The sequence below is a fragment of the Equus asinus genome, chromosome 2 (genome assembly GCF_041296235.1).
Source record: "Equus asinus isolate D_3611 breed Donkey chromosome 2, EquAss-T2T_v2, whole genome shotgun sequence".
Lineage (NCBI taxonomy): Eukaryota > Metazoa > Chordata > Mammalia > Perissodactyla > Equidae > Equus > Equus asinus.
In genome coordinates, this window is record NC_091791.1 from 77,194,821 (window position 1) to 77,212,439 (window position 17,619).

The 17,619-nt window shown below is 40.6% G+C and overlaps 1 protein-coding gene across 1 annotated transcript in view; it reads right to left on the bottom strand.

The window, feature by feature from the left end:
* Positions 1-17,619, bottom strand: part of ZNF487 (zinc finger protein 487) — a 122,269-nt gene that overhangs the window by 88,915 nt on the left and 15,735 nt on the right. Inside the window, 1 exon segment of the mRNA XM_070519415.1 lies at positions 4,179-4,237. Coding sequence (XP_070375516.1) covers positions 4,179-4,237 — 59 coding nt within the window.

Here is a 17,619-nt window from a genome sequence, read left to right on the forward strand (position 1 = left end):
ACAAACAATTAAGGAATATATAACACCAATCTTTACACAAAAACACTTCTAGAGAATAGACAATGAGGAAACACTTAACATGTTTCTTTGAGGTCTGTATGAAATTGACATAAAACCTGACAAAGACATTATAAGAAATGAAAATAGTCTCTCTCATGACAAAGACAAAACTCCTAAAAAATTTATCATGAAATATATTTAAACATGATAGAATATCAAGCCCAAGTGGGATTTTTCCTAGAAAATAGGCTGGTTTAACACCTGAAAATCAAAACATTAATAGGATTACCTCAATCAACATGTTAAATAAAGGAGAGAACCATATAATCATCCTAATATTTAAATTCGACACCCATTAGATGATAAAAACTCTCAGCAAACCACAAATAGAATGAAACTTCCTGAAGAATATCTACCAAAAAACTTACAGCAAACATCATGCTAAATGACAAAATATTAAAAACTTTCCCTGAGACTGGGAAGAAAACAAAAATGTACTATTTCTATGCCATGGTACATTAGAGTTCCTAGCCACAGCAATAAAGAAAGAAAAAGAAATAAAAGCTTAAAAATGGATTAAAAAGGGGGGCTGGTCCCATGGCCAAGTGGTTAAGTTCGTGTGCTCTGCTTTGGTGGTCCAGGATTCGCCAGTTCAGATCCTGTGCACAGACCTGTACACTGCTTATCAAGCCATGCTGTGGTGGCATCCCACATAGAAGAGCTAGAATGACCTACAACTAGGATATACAACTATGTACTGGGGCTTTGGGGAGGAAAAAAAGTGGATTAAAAAGGAAGAAACATCCATATAATATAATTGTATGGGTAGAAAACCCAAAATAATCTACAGATAAACTATTAGTTAATAAATGGTAAGGTCACTGAAAACAAGTTCAATATAGAAAAATCAACTATATTTCTATCTACTAGCAACTCTAAACAGGGAAGAAAAATTTTCAACTATGTAAGAATAAATCTAGCAAAAGAAGTACAAGACATACACATGGAAATTATCGAACATTGCTGAGAAATATTAAAGAAGACATAAGTAAGTGGAGAAAAACAGCACATTCATGGATTGAAAATTCAAGTTAATACTAATATGACCAGTCTCCCAGATTGATCTATAATAGATTGATTGCAATACCAAATTCCAGCAGATTCATGGAGGAGGGGGTTGGACAAGATGATTATAAAGTTTATATGGAAATACAAAGGACTTAAGGTAGCCAAGGCAAATCTTGAAGAACAAAAGCAGAAAATTTATATCCACAGATACGAATACTTTTTATAAAGCTGCAATAATAAGGGCAGGTGTATTGGCATGAGGTTACACAAAGAGACAACTGCAGTAGAAACAAGAATCCACAAAGACGGGGGGCCGGCCCCGTGGCCGAGTGGTTAAGTTCACGTGCTCTGCTTCAGCGGCCCAGGGTTTCGCCAGTTCAAATCCTGGGTGCAGACATGCCACCACTCATCAGGCCATGCTGAGGTGGCATCCCACATGCCACAACTAGAAGGACTCACAACTAAAAATACACAACTATGTACCGGGGGGCTTTGAGGAGAAAAAGGAAAAATAGAATCTTTAAAAACTAATAACAATTTTAAAAATTTAAAAATTAAAAAAAAAAGAATCCACGAAGAGACATACATATTTGGTCACCTGATTTTCGACAAAGACACCACTGCAATTTTGTTGGGAAAGAAAAGTTTTTTCAATAAATAGTACTGTGGGAAGTGGATAGCTATAGCTCATACCAAAAAATAAAAAGATATATACATATATGTATATACATAAAATTCTAAATGGATCATAGACTTAAATGTGAAGGCTAAAACAATTCGAGCTTTTAGAACAAAAACATAGGAGAATTCCTTTATGACTTTGCATTAGGCAAAGATTTTTTTAAATAGGACAAAAAGTGCACTAACCATTAAAAAAAGATTGATAAATTGGACTTAAAATTCACACCAAGCCTCAGACTCAAAGAGGATATTTGCAGTACATATATCTGACAAAGGACTCATATCTAGAACATATGAAGAATTCCTACAAGTTAATACAGCAGAGAAAAACTATCATTTTTTTTAATGAACAAGACTGGAACATGCACTTCAAAAAAAAAAGATATCAAAATAGTGAGGAAACATGAAAAGATGTTCAACATCATTGGTCATCAAAAAAGTGCAAATCAAAACCACAATGAGACAGCACTACACTTACCCACTGAACATTGAAAAAGAAGAAAGAAAATAAAGGAAATCCTCACAAACAATATCAAATGCCGACAAGGCTATGGGGCAACAGGACCTCTCACATACGGCTGGCAGGAGTGTCAAGCTGCACACCTACTCTGTCAAACCGTTTGGCAGAAATCTATCAAAGCCAAACACATACACGTGCTATGACCCACCAATTCCACTCCTGGGTTTATACCCCTCAGAATCAAGTGCACATGTATACCAAAAGACATGTATAAAAGCCAGAATTAGAAACAGCCCAAACATCCATCCAGAGCACAATGGATAAACTGTGGTATGTTCATACAATGGGAAAAAACCAAACCACTGCTACACGTGGAAGATTTCACAAACACAACGCTGAGTAAAAGAAGTCAGACACAAAAGAATATATAACCCATGCTTCTATTTAGATGAAGTTTAAAATGAGGCAAAACTAAGATATGATAATAGAAGTCAAAGTCTCCCTCGAGGGAGAGTGGGCAAGTACCATTTGGGAAACAACACAAGGAAGCCTTCTACAGTACAGAAAATGTCCCTTATCTTGATCTGGGTGATAACTATCCAGATGCAGAACATATGAAAAATTCATCAAGTTGTACCCTTAGGATTTGTGCAACTTACTTCAATTGCAAAAGAAGAAAGAAATATTAGCAACTTAAAAGTAATAAGATTTGATCACTGATTGGATGTATAGGTAGCTGGTAAAAGACAGCACTTAGAATAAATGCCACGTCTGTCACCTGGTTGATGGGCTGGCTGACAGTAACATTTGATGATCACATATCAGAAATAAAGAAGAAGGGTGGAGTGCTGTTAATAACAACTTTCCTTTGGGATCTGTAGAGTTTGGAGGGCCTTCAGAAGAGCTATACAAAGATGTTCAGCAGAGAGTTGGCCATTAGGGCCTAAGATAGGGGAGAGCCAGATTCAAGCACCCCAGCAAACGGTGCATCCCCAAAGAGGAGAAGAGATCAGTCAGCAAGACTAGGAGAGTGAGGACAACAGGAGAGCAATAACGGACACCTTGGAAGAAGCAAAAATAAGAGGCAAGAAGAGGAAAAAGACTCCATCGAGAAAACAGAAAAGAAATAATCACAGAGGGAGGAATAGACCAGAAACCAACTGAGAAGACTTTCTAGGAGACTGGCCATGAGCATCAACTGGACAGAATGCTCAATTTTGGCAACTACTAAAGTATCCATGACATTTGCCATAATAAGGTCACTGGTATCACTTACCAGACAGATCCAGCAAGTGATGTGGTTTGACATGTGGAAGGGAAATAGGGAAACATTTGCCAGAAAATACCCATCTGCTGCACAATCTATACGCAATATTAAAGGAGATATCTGAAGGTGATATAACCCATGCTTTCTTGCAGATATCCCAGGTTCTACACCTGGATCAAGCAGGACCATCAGAAAGAGGTCCACGGGACCACGGTGTTTCAGCCCCTTAGAAACCTGTATTGACTGAGTTCTCTTTGGCACAAAGTGTCCTGCTTCCCCTAAGGAACGATTACAAGCAGCAGGCTGCATTGGTTTCCAGTAGTCACTGAAAGATAATTTATTATGTTATCTCCAGGAAGACCAGGAAAGAAACATTGTTTAGAATTCTTAATGTCTCTTGAGTAATTTGCATGAAGATTTCTTTAAGGGCCAATGCAAATCACCTAACAGAGAATGTTTGCATTTTTGCTATGAACATCAGAAAAATCAGACAAATTTGCCTGATGATAGCATAGTATAGCATAGTAATAGTATAGAACTTGCATATTTCTGCGTTACCACTTTACCTGATATTGTGTGCTCCTGTATATTTTCCCTGAAGTTGATTTTCATGTATTCTTATATATTCATTCTCACCTGACCCTTAAAAGCCTCACACAAGACATTATAAACGAAGTAGGGAAAAAACAATAAACAATTTACCTGAGATTTGTTCATCTTCTGTGGGTCTAGGAAACGTGTAGAGAAGTACAAAGGTGGAGCTGGGAGAGAAGAAAGAACGGATTACAAGAGATCTGAACTTCCTTGTACCTCATGGATTCTCCTGCCTAGAGAGTTCCACTTGCTAGCCGAATAAAATATCCTTCTGTCGGAGAACATCCTTTGGTTCTTAACCACCTTGACAGTAGTTTCTCAGTCTTCTGACAGAAACTGGTTTTGACTGAACTGTGTCTGAAAATCTACTGCCTAGGCGAGTAATGAACGAGATGACCCACACATTCACCTTCTCTGGCTCAGTGGTTTTCATCTTTCATGCTAGGCAGACATGGGTAATCCAGGGAGCTTTTTCCTGCATTACTTTCTAAGTCTGTGAAGTCAGGATGGAGAAAGCACCCACATCTCTCAAAGCTGCATGTGGTAAGGGGCAGGATGTGAGGGCCCCTGAGGATCTGGAAAAACTGAAGAATCTGAAAGAAGTCAAAGGCTGTTAAGGAGGTCTGAGAATTTTCTTAGTGGTGGGGGAATTTCTTTCCCCCAGACCATATTCTCTCAAACCCTCAAATGAAGCAACACTTCCTAGGCAGACTTGCCCCTTGCCTTAGCTCCAGCTCACCTCCCCTGAAACTTGGTTCAAACCTCAGGTTGTCACAGTTTGAAGGATGGCTTGCGGGAGCACAAGGATCTCATACCGCTAATAGCCATTGCAAATCTAGGGTCTGCTCTTTCTCCAGCCTTGCTGCTCCTCTGCTCTGCAGGCCCCGTGGGAGGTCTCCTTTCAGATGGGCCATCTTCCAGGTGGGGTTCCTCTTTACCTCACAAGGTCACCTTTGTTCTGTGGGGACCTGAAATTGGCCACCCCAAGATGTGTCTCTTTGGCATCAGGATTATTTGAGGCTGATTGCTTTTGATAAACTGGGACAGGGAAGGAGGCTCTGAGGAATGGAACTTGCCCTTCCTTAGGACACATTTACATTTGTAAGGTAAATCTCTATCTGTAAAAGCTGCCTCCCTCTCTGTACCAGGAAGAAGAAAGGAGATGACCTTCTCTCTAAAAACTCTTAATCAATACCAAAGGCAAGGACTTAAAATCTGCATTTTATTGTGCTAGTCTGGTAACCTCCTATAACTGACTTCCCTCCCCCTCCCAACGTTGGCATCTCCTTAAAGATTAAGCATCTTTCTTTAGGCTGGGAACAGATTGCGGCGCTCATCTGTGACCCCCCTCCCCAGCCCGAGGCAACACACCTGCCATCCCGCGGCGTTCACTGGGACAGCAGACCTATCTGTCGTTTCCATCAAGCGCTGTGCTGACAGAGCAGCCTCATGACTATTGTAAAAGGGACATTTCAATCATATGTGAAACACCCCGTTTGGGGGTATATAACCACTCTGTGTACCCGACTTCTTCGGTGCCCTTTCTTCCTTTGGGAAGAAAGGCCCTGGGCCATGGTTCCTCATAAAGCTTTGTTTAATTTTCTCTTGCTATTCTGTCTCATGTGAATTTAATTCGTTCTCCGGCCAGACGAACCCACATTTGGGGAGAGGAAATGTCCTCCTCCCCTACAGTTCCTAGGACCCAGGACCTGAACCTAGGGGACAAAATCATTTTAGTTGTAACCTACATGATGGCCCCAAACCTTGGAACTCCCTATGCCCCACAATTTCGGGCTGGACCTACAAAAAACTCAAATGAGAAGGACCACTGAGGACACACAGGCTAAACAGTTCAGATCAGGCCCAGAACTAACCATCATGAAATGTGACCCAAAAGCCCTGAAAACACACCAAGAATCCCCAAAATACAAGCGCCCCGTGATGAAACGGGGTTCACATTATACTTGACGGCAATGTCCCTTGGCTCAGGGCTGGGACGGATATAACGATGGATTTAGGCAGAATCGTTTTTTATAAAGCAGGCAGATGTGGATGTGCCTCTCAGCGCCGTCTCCCATGAGCTGTGTGGTCTGGAGGCAGTCGCTGGCCCGACTCTCCGTTTCCTAATCAGAGCGAGAAGGCGCGGACTCCCTGCTGTCCTCACTGAGTGAGCGGCAGCCCCCAAACTGGAGCCGTCAACACTACAGCCACCCGCAGGCGCCAGTCGGCGCACAAGCGCCGAGCCGGGACAGGACAAACCCGCCGCTGCCCCTCCACCAGACTAGGATCGGAGCCCCGGCCCCGCCCTCCCGCAGGCTCGGCCCCGCCCCGCCGCAGGCTCGGCCCCCGCCCCACCAAGGCTCGGCCGTCTGCGCTAGGGCCGCGCCCCGACCACACTCCAGTAGCCTCCGCCGCACCCAGACGAAGGCCGTGGGCCTAGCGGCGCATGCGCCAGAGCGCTCGTTCCCGGCCCCTGCACAGTGCGCGCCGCAGACCGGGAGGGGCGTTTCCCATCGGGCCCCGCGGCAAAAGCCAGCCTCTCCCACCCCCAGCCCCCACCCCGGAGCGGGCTGTGGGGCCCGAGCCGCGTAGGCGGGAACGGCGGCAGGGGAGGGGAGCTTTCCGTGCTAGGCCAGACTCTGACGCCGGCGAAAGAACGGAGAGGAAACCGGCAGTGCAGACATTAAGAAAACGAGCCCCGTAAGAGCACACCTTCTCCCAGGAAGGTACAACAGCTTAGTGCTTGTGGCGTTGGCAGTGGTAGTAATGATGACACCAGCTTCTCAAAATTACTTGCGATACACAAAAACTAAATGAATAAAAGTACAGTAAACCCCCTTTTATCCTTGATTTGCTTTGTGAAGTTTCAGTTACCTGCGGTCAGCCCCGGTCTAAAACTATTAAATAGAAAATTCCAGAAATGAACAATTCCTAAGTTTTAAATTGCGTTCTGTTCTGAGTAGCATGATGAAAGGTCCTGCCTTCCTGGTCTGTCCCGCCTGGAACGTGAATCATTCCTTTGTATACCCGACCTGCCCGTTAGTCACTTAGTGGCTTGTCTGGGTTATCAGGCTGTTGGGTACCCCAGGGCTTGTGTTCAGTAATCCTTATTTTACTTACTAATGGCCGCAAAGTGCAAGAGCAGTGGTGCTTGCAATTCAGATATGCCACAGAGAAGTTATTGTTGTTACTCTCTTACTGTCCCTGATTTAAAGTTACTTTATGATAGGCATGTTATGTATGGGAAAAGACCTGGTATATATAGAGTTCAGTACTATCCGTGGTTTCAGGCATCCCCTGGGGGGAACTACTGTATACACAAACACAAAGAAAAGGACTAGCATACACAGCCTCATCTCCCTTACACGACTGTGCACAACCTTCTGATATTTTTAAGAAATGGGATTTTAAGGGCACAACTATTAGAGATTAAGTTTTAATCTAATCCTTGTTTTAAGTAAACAAGGTAAACGTTTTCTTGGTCAGTGTATTTCCCAGGTCTTACTGAAAATTTCAAACAAAATTTGGAAGAACTCATTGAACAGACATACCTCATCTAGAGTCAACAGCTGGTTAATATTTTGCCATATTTGCTTTATCTAGATGTGTAATTATTTATTTGTGATGACATTTCAGTCCTAAATATGTTATCATGTATCTTCTAAGATTAAGGACATACTATAATCACAATACCATTATCACACCTATAAAAGTTAATGGTAATTCCATAAATAGCATCTAATATCAAGTCCATATTCAAATTTCCCAATTGTCCCGAGAACGTCTATTATAGAGGTTTAAGTTTTTCGAAGCTATTTTTTTTAATCAGGGTTCAACGAAACCAACATATTATAATACATAGTAGTGATGTGAAGAATATGTAAGTGAAGACATGGCAAGATTCACCCCCTAGATAATCAAGTACTAATTTTCCCTTCGGAATAAGTGTAGAGAGTGCATTCTCAAAGAGCATAAATCTACAAATGGGCTAAAGAAATTTTGTTTTACTTCTACTTCATATTTTCTGAGCATTTCAAACTGTTAACTACCAATTCAACTGCACAGTGCATCAAAATCAAATTTTATTAAACATAAAAATTCTATCCCAGAGTTATCAATTTTCAGGCATGTTTTACAGCACAAGCATTAACAGCACTCTTAAATGAATAATTGGGTTAGTTGGTTAAAAAAAAGAGATTTTGAATTTGAACCACACTGAATATTAAAATAGCAGCTGTAGGGGTTTGGAATTGGCCACCCCAACACATGTCTCTTTGGCATGATTATTTGTGGCTCATGTCTTTGCAGACAGGAAAGCAACTAAAAAGTAGAACTAAATCTCTATCTGTAAAGGTGCCTCCCTCTCTGTACCAGGAAGAAGAAAGGAGATGACCTTCTTTCTAAAAACTCTTAATCAATACCAAAGGCAAGGACTTAAATCTGCATTTTATTGTGCTTGTCTGGTAACCTCCTATAACTGACTTTCCTCCCCCTCCCAACATTGGCATTTCTTTAAGGATTAAGCATCTTTCCTTAGGCTAGGAACTGATTGCTGCGCTCACCTGTGACCGCCCAGCTCAAGACAATAGACTTACCTCCTGCTACACCCTCTGAGACAGCAGACCACCACCTGCTGTGTCCCTCAAGCAGTGTGCTGACAGGGCAATCTTGTGACTATTGTCGGAGGGACATTTCAATCATATGTGAAACACCCCGTTTGGGGGTATATAACCACTCTGTGCACCCCACTTCTTCGGTGCCCTTTCTTCGGGAAGAAAGGCCCCTGGCCATGGTCCTCATAAAGCTTTGTTTAATTTTCTCTTGCTATTGTGTCTCATGTGAATTTAATTCGTTCTCCGGCCAGACAAACCCACATTTGGGAAGAGGAAATGTCTTCCTCCCCTACACAGCACAAGTCAGCAGATCTTTCACAAAAATTTCAAAGCACACACACATTTATAGGAGACTGACACATGATAGAGTTAAATTTTGTGTCTTAGTTAAAGGGGGTGATGTATAGTAATAACGAATACTGTCCTCAATTTGCTGTTTGAGTTTTGAAATTCTGTGATTCCCAACAATTTTTTAAAATACTAAGAGGATTGCATTATGTCAAACTTTATGCATAATATACAACCTTGAAATATTTATTCACATTATTTTAAATTTGCACAATTTACATTCCTGTAAAATGTGGCAACACTATACTCGACAGGCAATCCTTTGCATGGTTCGGACATGCATGAATTTCAGTCATCATGGTTTAGTTAAGTAACACCAGATTCAAATTTCAGTTACCACTTTATATTAACTATGAGTAATCGCATAAAGTACAAAAACTTGACTGCTAGCTCTTCAGTCTACAATCACTACATTAATAACAGATGTGCATCATGATCAGTGACAAGCCACATCGCTTCTTTCCAAGTCTATTCGTAATTGGTCACTGCAAATCTGTTATTCGATTCATGCAAAGACAACAATAGTTGTAGTTGTGTGGGCTCTCTGTCTCCCAGTGATAAACTGTTGTGGTTACTAAGAATTGCACTCTTAGCACAGAATGACTCCATCCATACCTCTGCAGAGAGACAACCAAACTCTAGCATAGCTTCTAAGCAGCATAAGGCCATGTGCCTAGGATGACCCCTGACGACCACCCACACAGCCCCTTTCCCCCCAACCAACCCCCCCCCCCCCACACACACACACACACAAACATTAAACTGCCTGCCTGAGAAAACTCAACACTGCTGGGAGAATTTACTATTAGTTCCAGCCAACACCTGACAATAGGCCCCTGACCTCCTTTCTTAAAGCGTTTCCTAAAAAGAATTTACAATTATGATTCCTTCCTCTGTCCCTTTGAGATGTATATGTATCTTCTACAATTCAGAAATGCCTCTCTCAAGGACCTGAAAGCCGCTCCTTTAAAATATAATCATCAGAAAGGATAGGGCTTCTGTTTCCCAGTCTCTGTGGGATAGAATCCTAACTTCAATAATTGCAGACACAGCTGGCAGACAGGTGGCCTAATTGCATTTACACTGACCAACCCTTTGTAATTTGCCACTTCTCTGACTCTACTTGAACCCCTACTTGCCCCCCATTCTCCTTTTAAAATGTCCAGTCATCTCTGCACAAATCAGAACTGAGCTCAGCTCCTTTCCCTGCAGTCAGTAGTTACTGAATAAAACCTGTTTTGACCACTTTAACTGATGTCCAGCTGTGTTTATCTTTGACATTACCCTGAAGAAATGAGATGGACTTTCCATCCAAAATTTGGTATGGATGTCAAAACTGATGACACTCCACCTGCACAAAGAGAGTATGAAAAGGATTATTACTCACATAATGCTGCTTTCTGGAGTGCACAGGGATAGCTCCCAAGCAGGTCCAAGAATGGCTTGAGAGAGCAGGGAAGAGACTGGCTTAGAGGTTTTATTGTGGTTAAGGGGTGGGGCTGAAGAGTGGGCTCCCACCTACACGCCAGGGTTTATGTGGCTTGAACTTCCCTCCAGAACCAAAGGAGGGAGCACCTGGGCTTTCACACCAGCTTCCTCAGATGTGGGGCAGAAGGGGAAAGAAGACATGGAGCTTGACAGCTCTCATCAGTCAAACATTACATATGGAGTCAGACTCTCTATTATACAAACTCACCTTACACTTTACAAAAAATGAATAATTAAGAGGGAACTGGCCAAAACAGATGAAACTGCAGCAAAGAAAGGAAAAATGATAGTGCTGAAAGTGAAATTCAAATTGAATATAAATGGAGTTACAGAAGAAATAGCTGATGGGGGTGCCAGGGCGGGGGGGGGGGGGCAATGTCAACACTGCCACCATTCAAGAGGCTCTAGATCTGCAGCTAAAGGGACTTGTTTCTGGGTAACTCATCAACATAGACGAGGGAAGTGACAAAAAGGATGAAGGTGTCCCAAAGGAAGTGATGCTGTTTCTCTGGGGTATTTCCTAAGCCACTATCTTAGCCTTCTATCAGATGGTTTAGTTAATATGTTGATGTCCAGAATTTCAGGAGGTATTCATCGAGCTGCTTCTGCACATATGAAAATAGTGGGACCACTGTCCCTTTCCAGTTTAGTTCTCTTAGAAACTGTTAGTCACAAATTTTGCAGGCAGTTTATTAGTTATCTATTGCTGCATAACAAATTTAGTGGCTTAATTTAGTGGCTTAAAACAACAAATATTTATTATCTCACACCATTTCTGCAAGTCAGGTGCAGGGTGTTTCCAGCTCAGGGTCTCTCTTGAGGTTGCACTTCAGCTCTCAGCTGGGCTGCTGACAACTGAAGGCTTGGCCAAGGCTAGAGGATCTCTTTCCAGGATGGCCCATTCACATGGTTCTTGGCAGAGGCCTCAATTCCTTGCCATGTGGGCCTTTCAACATAGCAACTGGCTTCCCTCAGGGCAAGCAGTCGAAGAGAGAGAGTCAGAAGCCATGGTGTCTGTCCTTTATAACATTACCTCAGAAGTTACATGCCGTCACTTCTGCCCCATTCTGCAGAGGCAATCCTGATACAACATGGTAGGGGACTATGGAAGGATGTGAACATGAGAGGGCAGGATCACTGAGGGTGACAAATCACCCAGGAGATGACAGTGGCGGTAGGACCCCATGTGTGTGTGTCTGTGTATCTGTGAGGTTCTTTGCACTCATCTGTACTTTTCTAGATGTTTTTCTGCAGTTTTCTCTCATTTTTTGACTCTCTTTCCTTGTATCCTGGCTTTCTTCTTTATAGTTTAAAAAATGGGTCACATTTTTTAGAGTTGAGTGTATTTTAAGCAAGTTCAGGTTCCAGGTTTGGTGAGTTTTGCTTATTTTTGTTCTTCTCCCGGTGTGAGAGTTGCAGGTTTTGTAAGAAATTGAAAGGGGAATTCTGCTTTTGAACTTGTGGGGAGGGGTACTGACATGTCACTGCTGGCAAAAGGCATACATGAGGATGGAGGGAGGAATCATTTGTCCTAGTCACAGGATGGGAGGCCCCATGCTCCCTACCTTCTGCTCTTAGAGGTCCTCTAAGGGACTGTTTTGGTTGGACTAGTAAACAGATCTTACTGCCTGACACAGTACAGCAGCCCATGTTTTCTATTATCTGAAACTAAGGTCATCCAGTATACATTTAAGCAAATATTTAAAATGGGAGGCTATGGTCCCTAGTCATCTATAACCTGCCTCTACTGATGATCTGTATATTTCAGACACTATCCAGATGCCTAGCCCTGAATATGACTGAAGGTCAAGTTCAGAAGCAGGAAAGCCAGTTAGGAGGCCAATGCAACAATTCATGTACAAAATGATGGTGGTGGCTGGGGTCATATTAGTGGAGACAGATGTGGTCAAAATCTTGATATATTTTAGAGTACAGCGGATAGGATTTTCTGACAGTGCGTGAGAGGTTTGAGAGAAAGAGAGGAGTCAAAAAAATGGCTGTTTTGGGCCTGATAAATTGGGCAGATGGAATTATCACTATTCTGAGGAAAAATCAAGAGGAACAGGTTGATGGGAAAACACCAGATCTTGTGCTGGCTATAAAGATTTTAAGATGCCTATTTAACCAACATGCAAGGATGTGCAAATGGCTGGATATTTGAGTTCTGAGTATCAGAGTATGGGTCTGGATAGGAGATCTCACTTTGAAATTTTTAGGGATACAGGTGTTATTTAATACCTTGTGATTTAATAAGATCACTTAAGTAAACAGAGAGACAGAAAAGAGTAAAAGGTCCAAGCACATGCCCTGCTCTAAAGGTTTGATTATCTGCTAAGAATAGGATGGTTATAATTTATCATCTAAATATGAACACTTTTGAGAACAAAAATGAGCACTACTAATTATTAGGCCTAGATAAAGGAGTAGACTGAGACTATCCCTCTCACACCAGTAGGGATGGCCTCCTTGCTGACAGGATGGGAGAACAATGAATGTTGAAATAACATTCATGTATAAAATAAGTATAAAATGAGTTGTCTGGAAGAATGGAAGATTAACTAGACTATAGACAAACAGTATGACTGCTGAATACATGCAGAAATCCTGTAGGTTAGTTGTTCATGAATGTGAAGTGCTAAGAATAAGTGTGTTCACCCAAGTCCAGCTATGTTGGGTTTGACCAAATGATAAAGCAAGAATGGAGGGATTCATAATGATTGAGAATCAACTGCACAAGTAAGAAAAGGGGACATCACTTGGTGAGGGGCAGACATGGTCTCAGACATGATCATGACAATCAGCAGTACACACAAGATGAAGAATAAGATCGTTAGAGGAGAGGAGTCAAAGGGATGAACGAACAGTGTGTGGGACTCATCATCTACATTGATACTGAAATTACAAGTTCTGACATAAGTAGGTTGGAGACAGTGAGCCAGTAAGCGCAGTTTTCAAAGAATGAGAAATGACCAAAGACCAACTTTGTGCTTGTCAAATTTGTTTACAACTTAACAAACTGACTTTAAAAAAAATCTATTATATCCATGATTCTCTCAATTCAAGGTTTCTCTTTCACTTCCAGTTCTTTACCATACCAGCTGCATCTCTTCCAGCTCCATACCTTTCTGAATGTCCAGCTTAACAACAACACAGAATGAGAAAAGATTCTCTGAAATAGAGCATGATATTTTCTACATTTGTAACTTTCCTGCTGCCTTCAAATGTCTGGTGAAAGTAGGGCAGTTTGTCCTTCATGTACCTTGTGGTCACGACTTTTCCATATCTAAGAAGGTGGGAGTGGGCCACTGGATTTCAAGAGATTTGTTGGAAGATTTTCCTTGTGAATACATACTTTTCATAGGTTTGAGACTAAAGACTCATCATGAATATCATCGGCCCCTGTCGACCTCTCTAGATCTCTTGGGTCTAGACAATCTCATATTGATCAACATCAAAACAGACCACTGTACTTGAATTATATTTGTTACTCACCATTCAATGAATAGAGTAAGAACATATCTAATTAAGCACAAATAGAAGAGAAGGGACAGTTGTTACAAAATAGTTCCAATAAATAAAGGTAGAAGGAATGAGGGGAAGGCAAAATCACCACTGGGCAAACAAAGATCCACCAATGGATACTAACTGAAATCAGTGGGCAAAAGTTTGAAAAACACTATATGCATAGTCTCAAAATATATCCCCACAAGAAAAGTATCCCTTACAAAGGGAAAAATAGTAACTTTACAGTGGAAAAACCCAGAAAACACCACCTTAACTGAGTGAACAAAATTAACACCACCAGTAATAAAACATATAGACATCAATGATACATTGAGAAAAACACATTACTTCTGTGGTATTCTTGCCAAAAATGCATAATCCCAATCTAATTATGAGAAAATATTAGACAAACTCAAATTGAGAAACATTCTATAAAATAAGTGACCAGTACTCATCAAAAGTGTAAAGGTCTTGAAAAACAAGACTGAGGAAGTGTCACAGATTAGAAAAGACTAAAACAAAACAACTAAATGCAATGTGGGATCCTGGATCAGAAAAAGGAAATTAAGGGGAAAAGATGGGTTGTGAATAAAGTTTAATTAATGTATGGTACCAATGTTAATTTGCTGGTTTCTCTTGTTCCATAAGTTGTTAACATTAGGGGAGGCTGAGTGAAAGGTATACATGAACTCTCTATACCAGTTTTTCAACTTTTCTGTAAGTTTAAAATTATTTCACTCAACATCACTAATCATTAGGGAAATGCAAATCAAAACCACAATTACATACCACTTCAAATCCATTAGGATGGCTATCATTAAAAAAAAAAAAACAGAAAATAACAAGTATTGGTGAGGATGTGGAGAAATTAGAACCCTGGTGCATTGCTGTAATACAGTACAGCCACTATGGAAGACAGTAGTTTTTCCACTATGGAAGAAAGCAGTTCCCCCCAAAATTAAAAACAGAACTACCCTATGATCCAGCAATACTACTTCTGGGCATATACCCAAAAGGATTGAAAATAAGCACTCAAACAGGTATTTGTACACTAATGTTCACAGCAGTATTAACAACAAAAAGTGGAAGCAACCCAAGTGTTTATCAACGGATGAATCAACAAAATAGGGTACATACATACAACAGAATATTCAACATTAAAAAGCAAGGAAATTTTGATACATGCTACAACATGGATGAACCTTGAGGACATTATGCTAAGTGAAATAAGCCAGTCACATAAGGACAAATACTGTCTGACTCCACTTACGAGGTGCCTAGAATAGGCAAATTCATAGAAACTAAGTAGATTGATGGTTGCCAGGGACTGGGAGGAAGGGGAAGTGGGGAGTTGTCTAATGGGTGTGGAGTTTCACTTCTGGGGGATGATAGACTTCTAGAGATTGGTTGCACAACAATGTGAATGTACTTAAAACTTCTGAACTATACATCTAAAAATGGTTGAGATGGTAAATTTTATGGTATATGTATTTTATCACAATTAAAAGTTATGGAGATAAATGGTGGTGATAGTTGCATAACAATGTACATGTAAATGCCACTGAACTGTATGCTTAATGGTTAAAATGGCAAACATTACAATATATATATTTTACTACAATGAAAGAAAATAACTTTTTTAAAAAAGTAAAATAATTCAGACTATAAAATTTTAAAGGAAAACGTAAACTCCAGGAGCCCTCAATATATATGTGAACCTAGAAATGTTTAAAAGTTGGGTTGTGTATATCCAAGAGATTTGAGACACACAAAATAAAGACATTACTAGAAAAAGAAAATATATTTCCAAACTCTAGGTTTTCAGAGTCATATTACAGAACAGAGTATGGATCAATCCACCTAACAGGCTGACTGCTTTTTCAATTGTTTATTGTCTATATACTCCATAACTCTCCATGCCTGGTTTCAAAAACATCAAGAGGGGCCGGCCCGTGGTCAAGTAGTTAAGTTGGTGCACTCCACTTTGGCAGCCCAGGGTTTCACGGGTTCGAATCCTGGGCGCGGACATGGCACCACTCATCAAGCCATGCTGAGGCGGCGTCACACGTGCCACAACTAGAAGGACCCACAACTAAAAATACACAACTATGTACTGGGGGGCTTTGGTGAGAAAAAGGAAAAATAAAATCTTAAAAAAAAAGTCTAGAGATATCAAATTTTTTATTTTTTTCAGATTCCTCACGCAGTATGCATTAAAAACTGTGGTCCTACTTGAGGGTATTATGTGAAGTGAAATAAGCCAGACAGAGAAAGACAAACACTGTGTGATTTCACTCAGATGTGGAAGATAAACAAACACATGGACAAACAGAACAGACTAGTGGTTACCAGAGGGGAAGGGAGTTGGGGGGGAAGTGGTTTTAAGGGGTAAAAGAGCACATATATATGGTGACTGACGAACAATAATGCACAACTGAAATTTCACAATGTTGTAAATTATCATGACCTCAATAAAATAAAAATTTTTTTAAATACAAAAAGAAAAAATTGTGGTCCTAGATTCAGTAAAATTCCCCTGGGGAGAAAGGCTGACCTCTGCTTTGACTGCTCCCCATACCCAAAGATGGAGATTTCCAATGAGACTGTTTGCAAATACTCTTCCTCCTTACCGTTAGACGTTCCTGGTCATTAAAACCAAAAAGGGAAACTAGCAAGAAAAGGACACCAGGGTAAAACTTAATCCATACATTCATTCAATAACTAATTATCACACTCAATAATACCTCTTTCTCCTCTGTGAAATATTCCTTCCTCCTTGACCTGACTGACTGGCTTTCATCATTTTAGACACAGCAGTGCTGTCCAATAGAAATATAATGAAAGCCATATATGTAATTTAAAATTTTGTAGTGGCCACATTAAAAAAGTAACAAGAAACAGCTGAAATTAAAATAACATATTTTATTTAAAACATACTCAAAATATTAGCATTTCAACATGTAAACAATATAAAAATTTTTGAGGTACTTTTCATTCTTTATTGCAGAAAGCTTTCTATCTCTGATATTTATTTCACACACTTTCATCACTTCAGTTTTACAAGTCACAAACTCTTTGTACCTCGGTTTCTTAATCTGTAAAATGGGAATACTAATATCCATTTTATCAGGCTGATACAGGGTTTAGATAATATATGCAAATTACTTGCAGCAATGCATGCCCAGTAGTATATGGTCATAAATAAGTTTACCCCTTCTTCCATTAATCTCCATAACTACTGTGAGTGAAAAACAAAATTGCTATTATATCTTACCTACAAATGAAACTGAAATGCAAGAACAACTGACACACTTGTCCCTATTAAAATAGTGAGGAAGGACGGAACCCAGCTACTCTGCTCCCAGCCCCATCTGGTCACTCGTTTACATCCATACACTACAGCTTCTAGGGATGAAGCAAGAAACAAAGCTCTTGCTCTCATGGAGCTTTTTTTTTTTTTTTTTTGAGGAAGATTAGCCCTGAGCTAACATCTGCCACCAATCTGCCTCTTTTTTTGCTGAGGAAGACTGGCCCTGAGCTAACATCCGTGCCCATGTTCCTCTACTTTATATGTGGGATGCCTGCTACAGCATGGC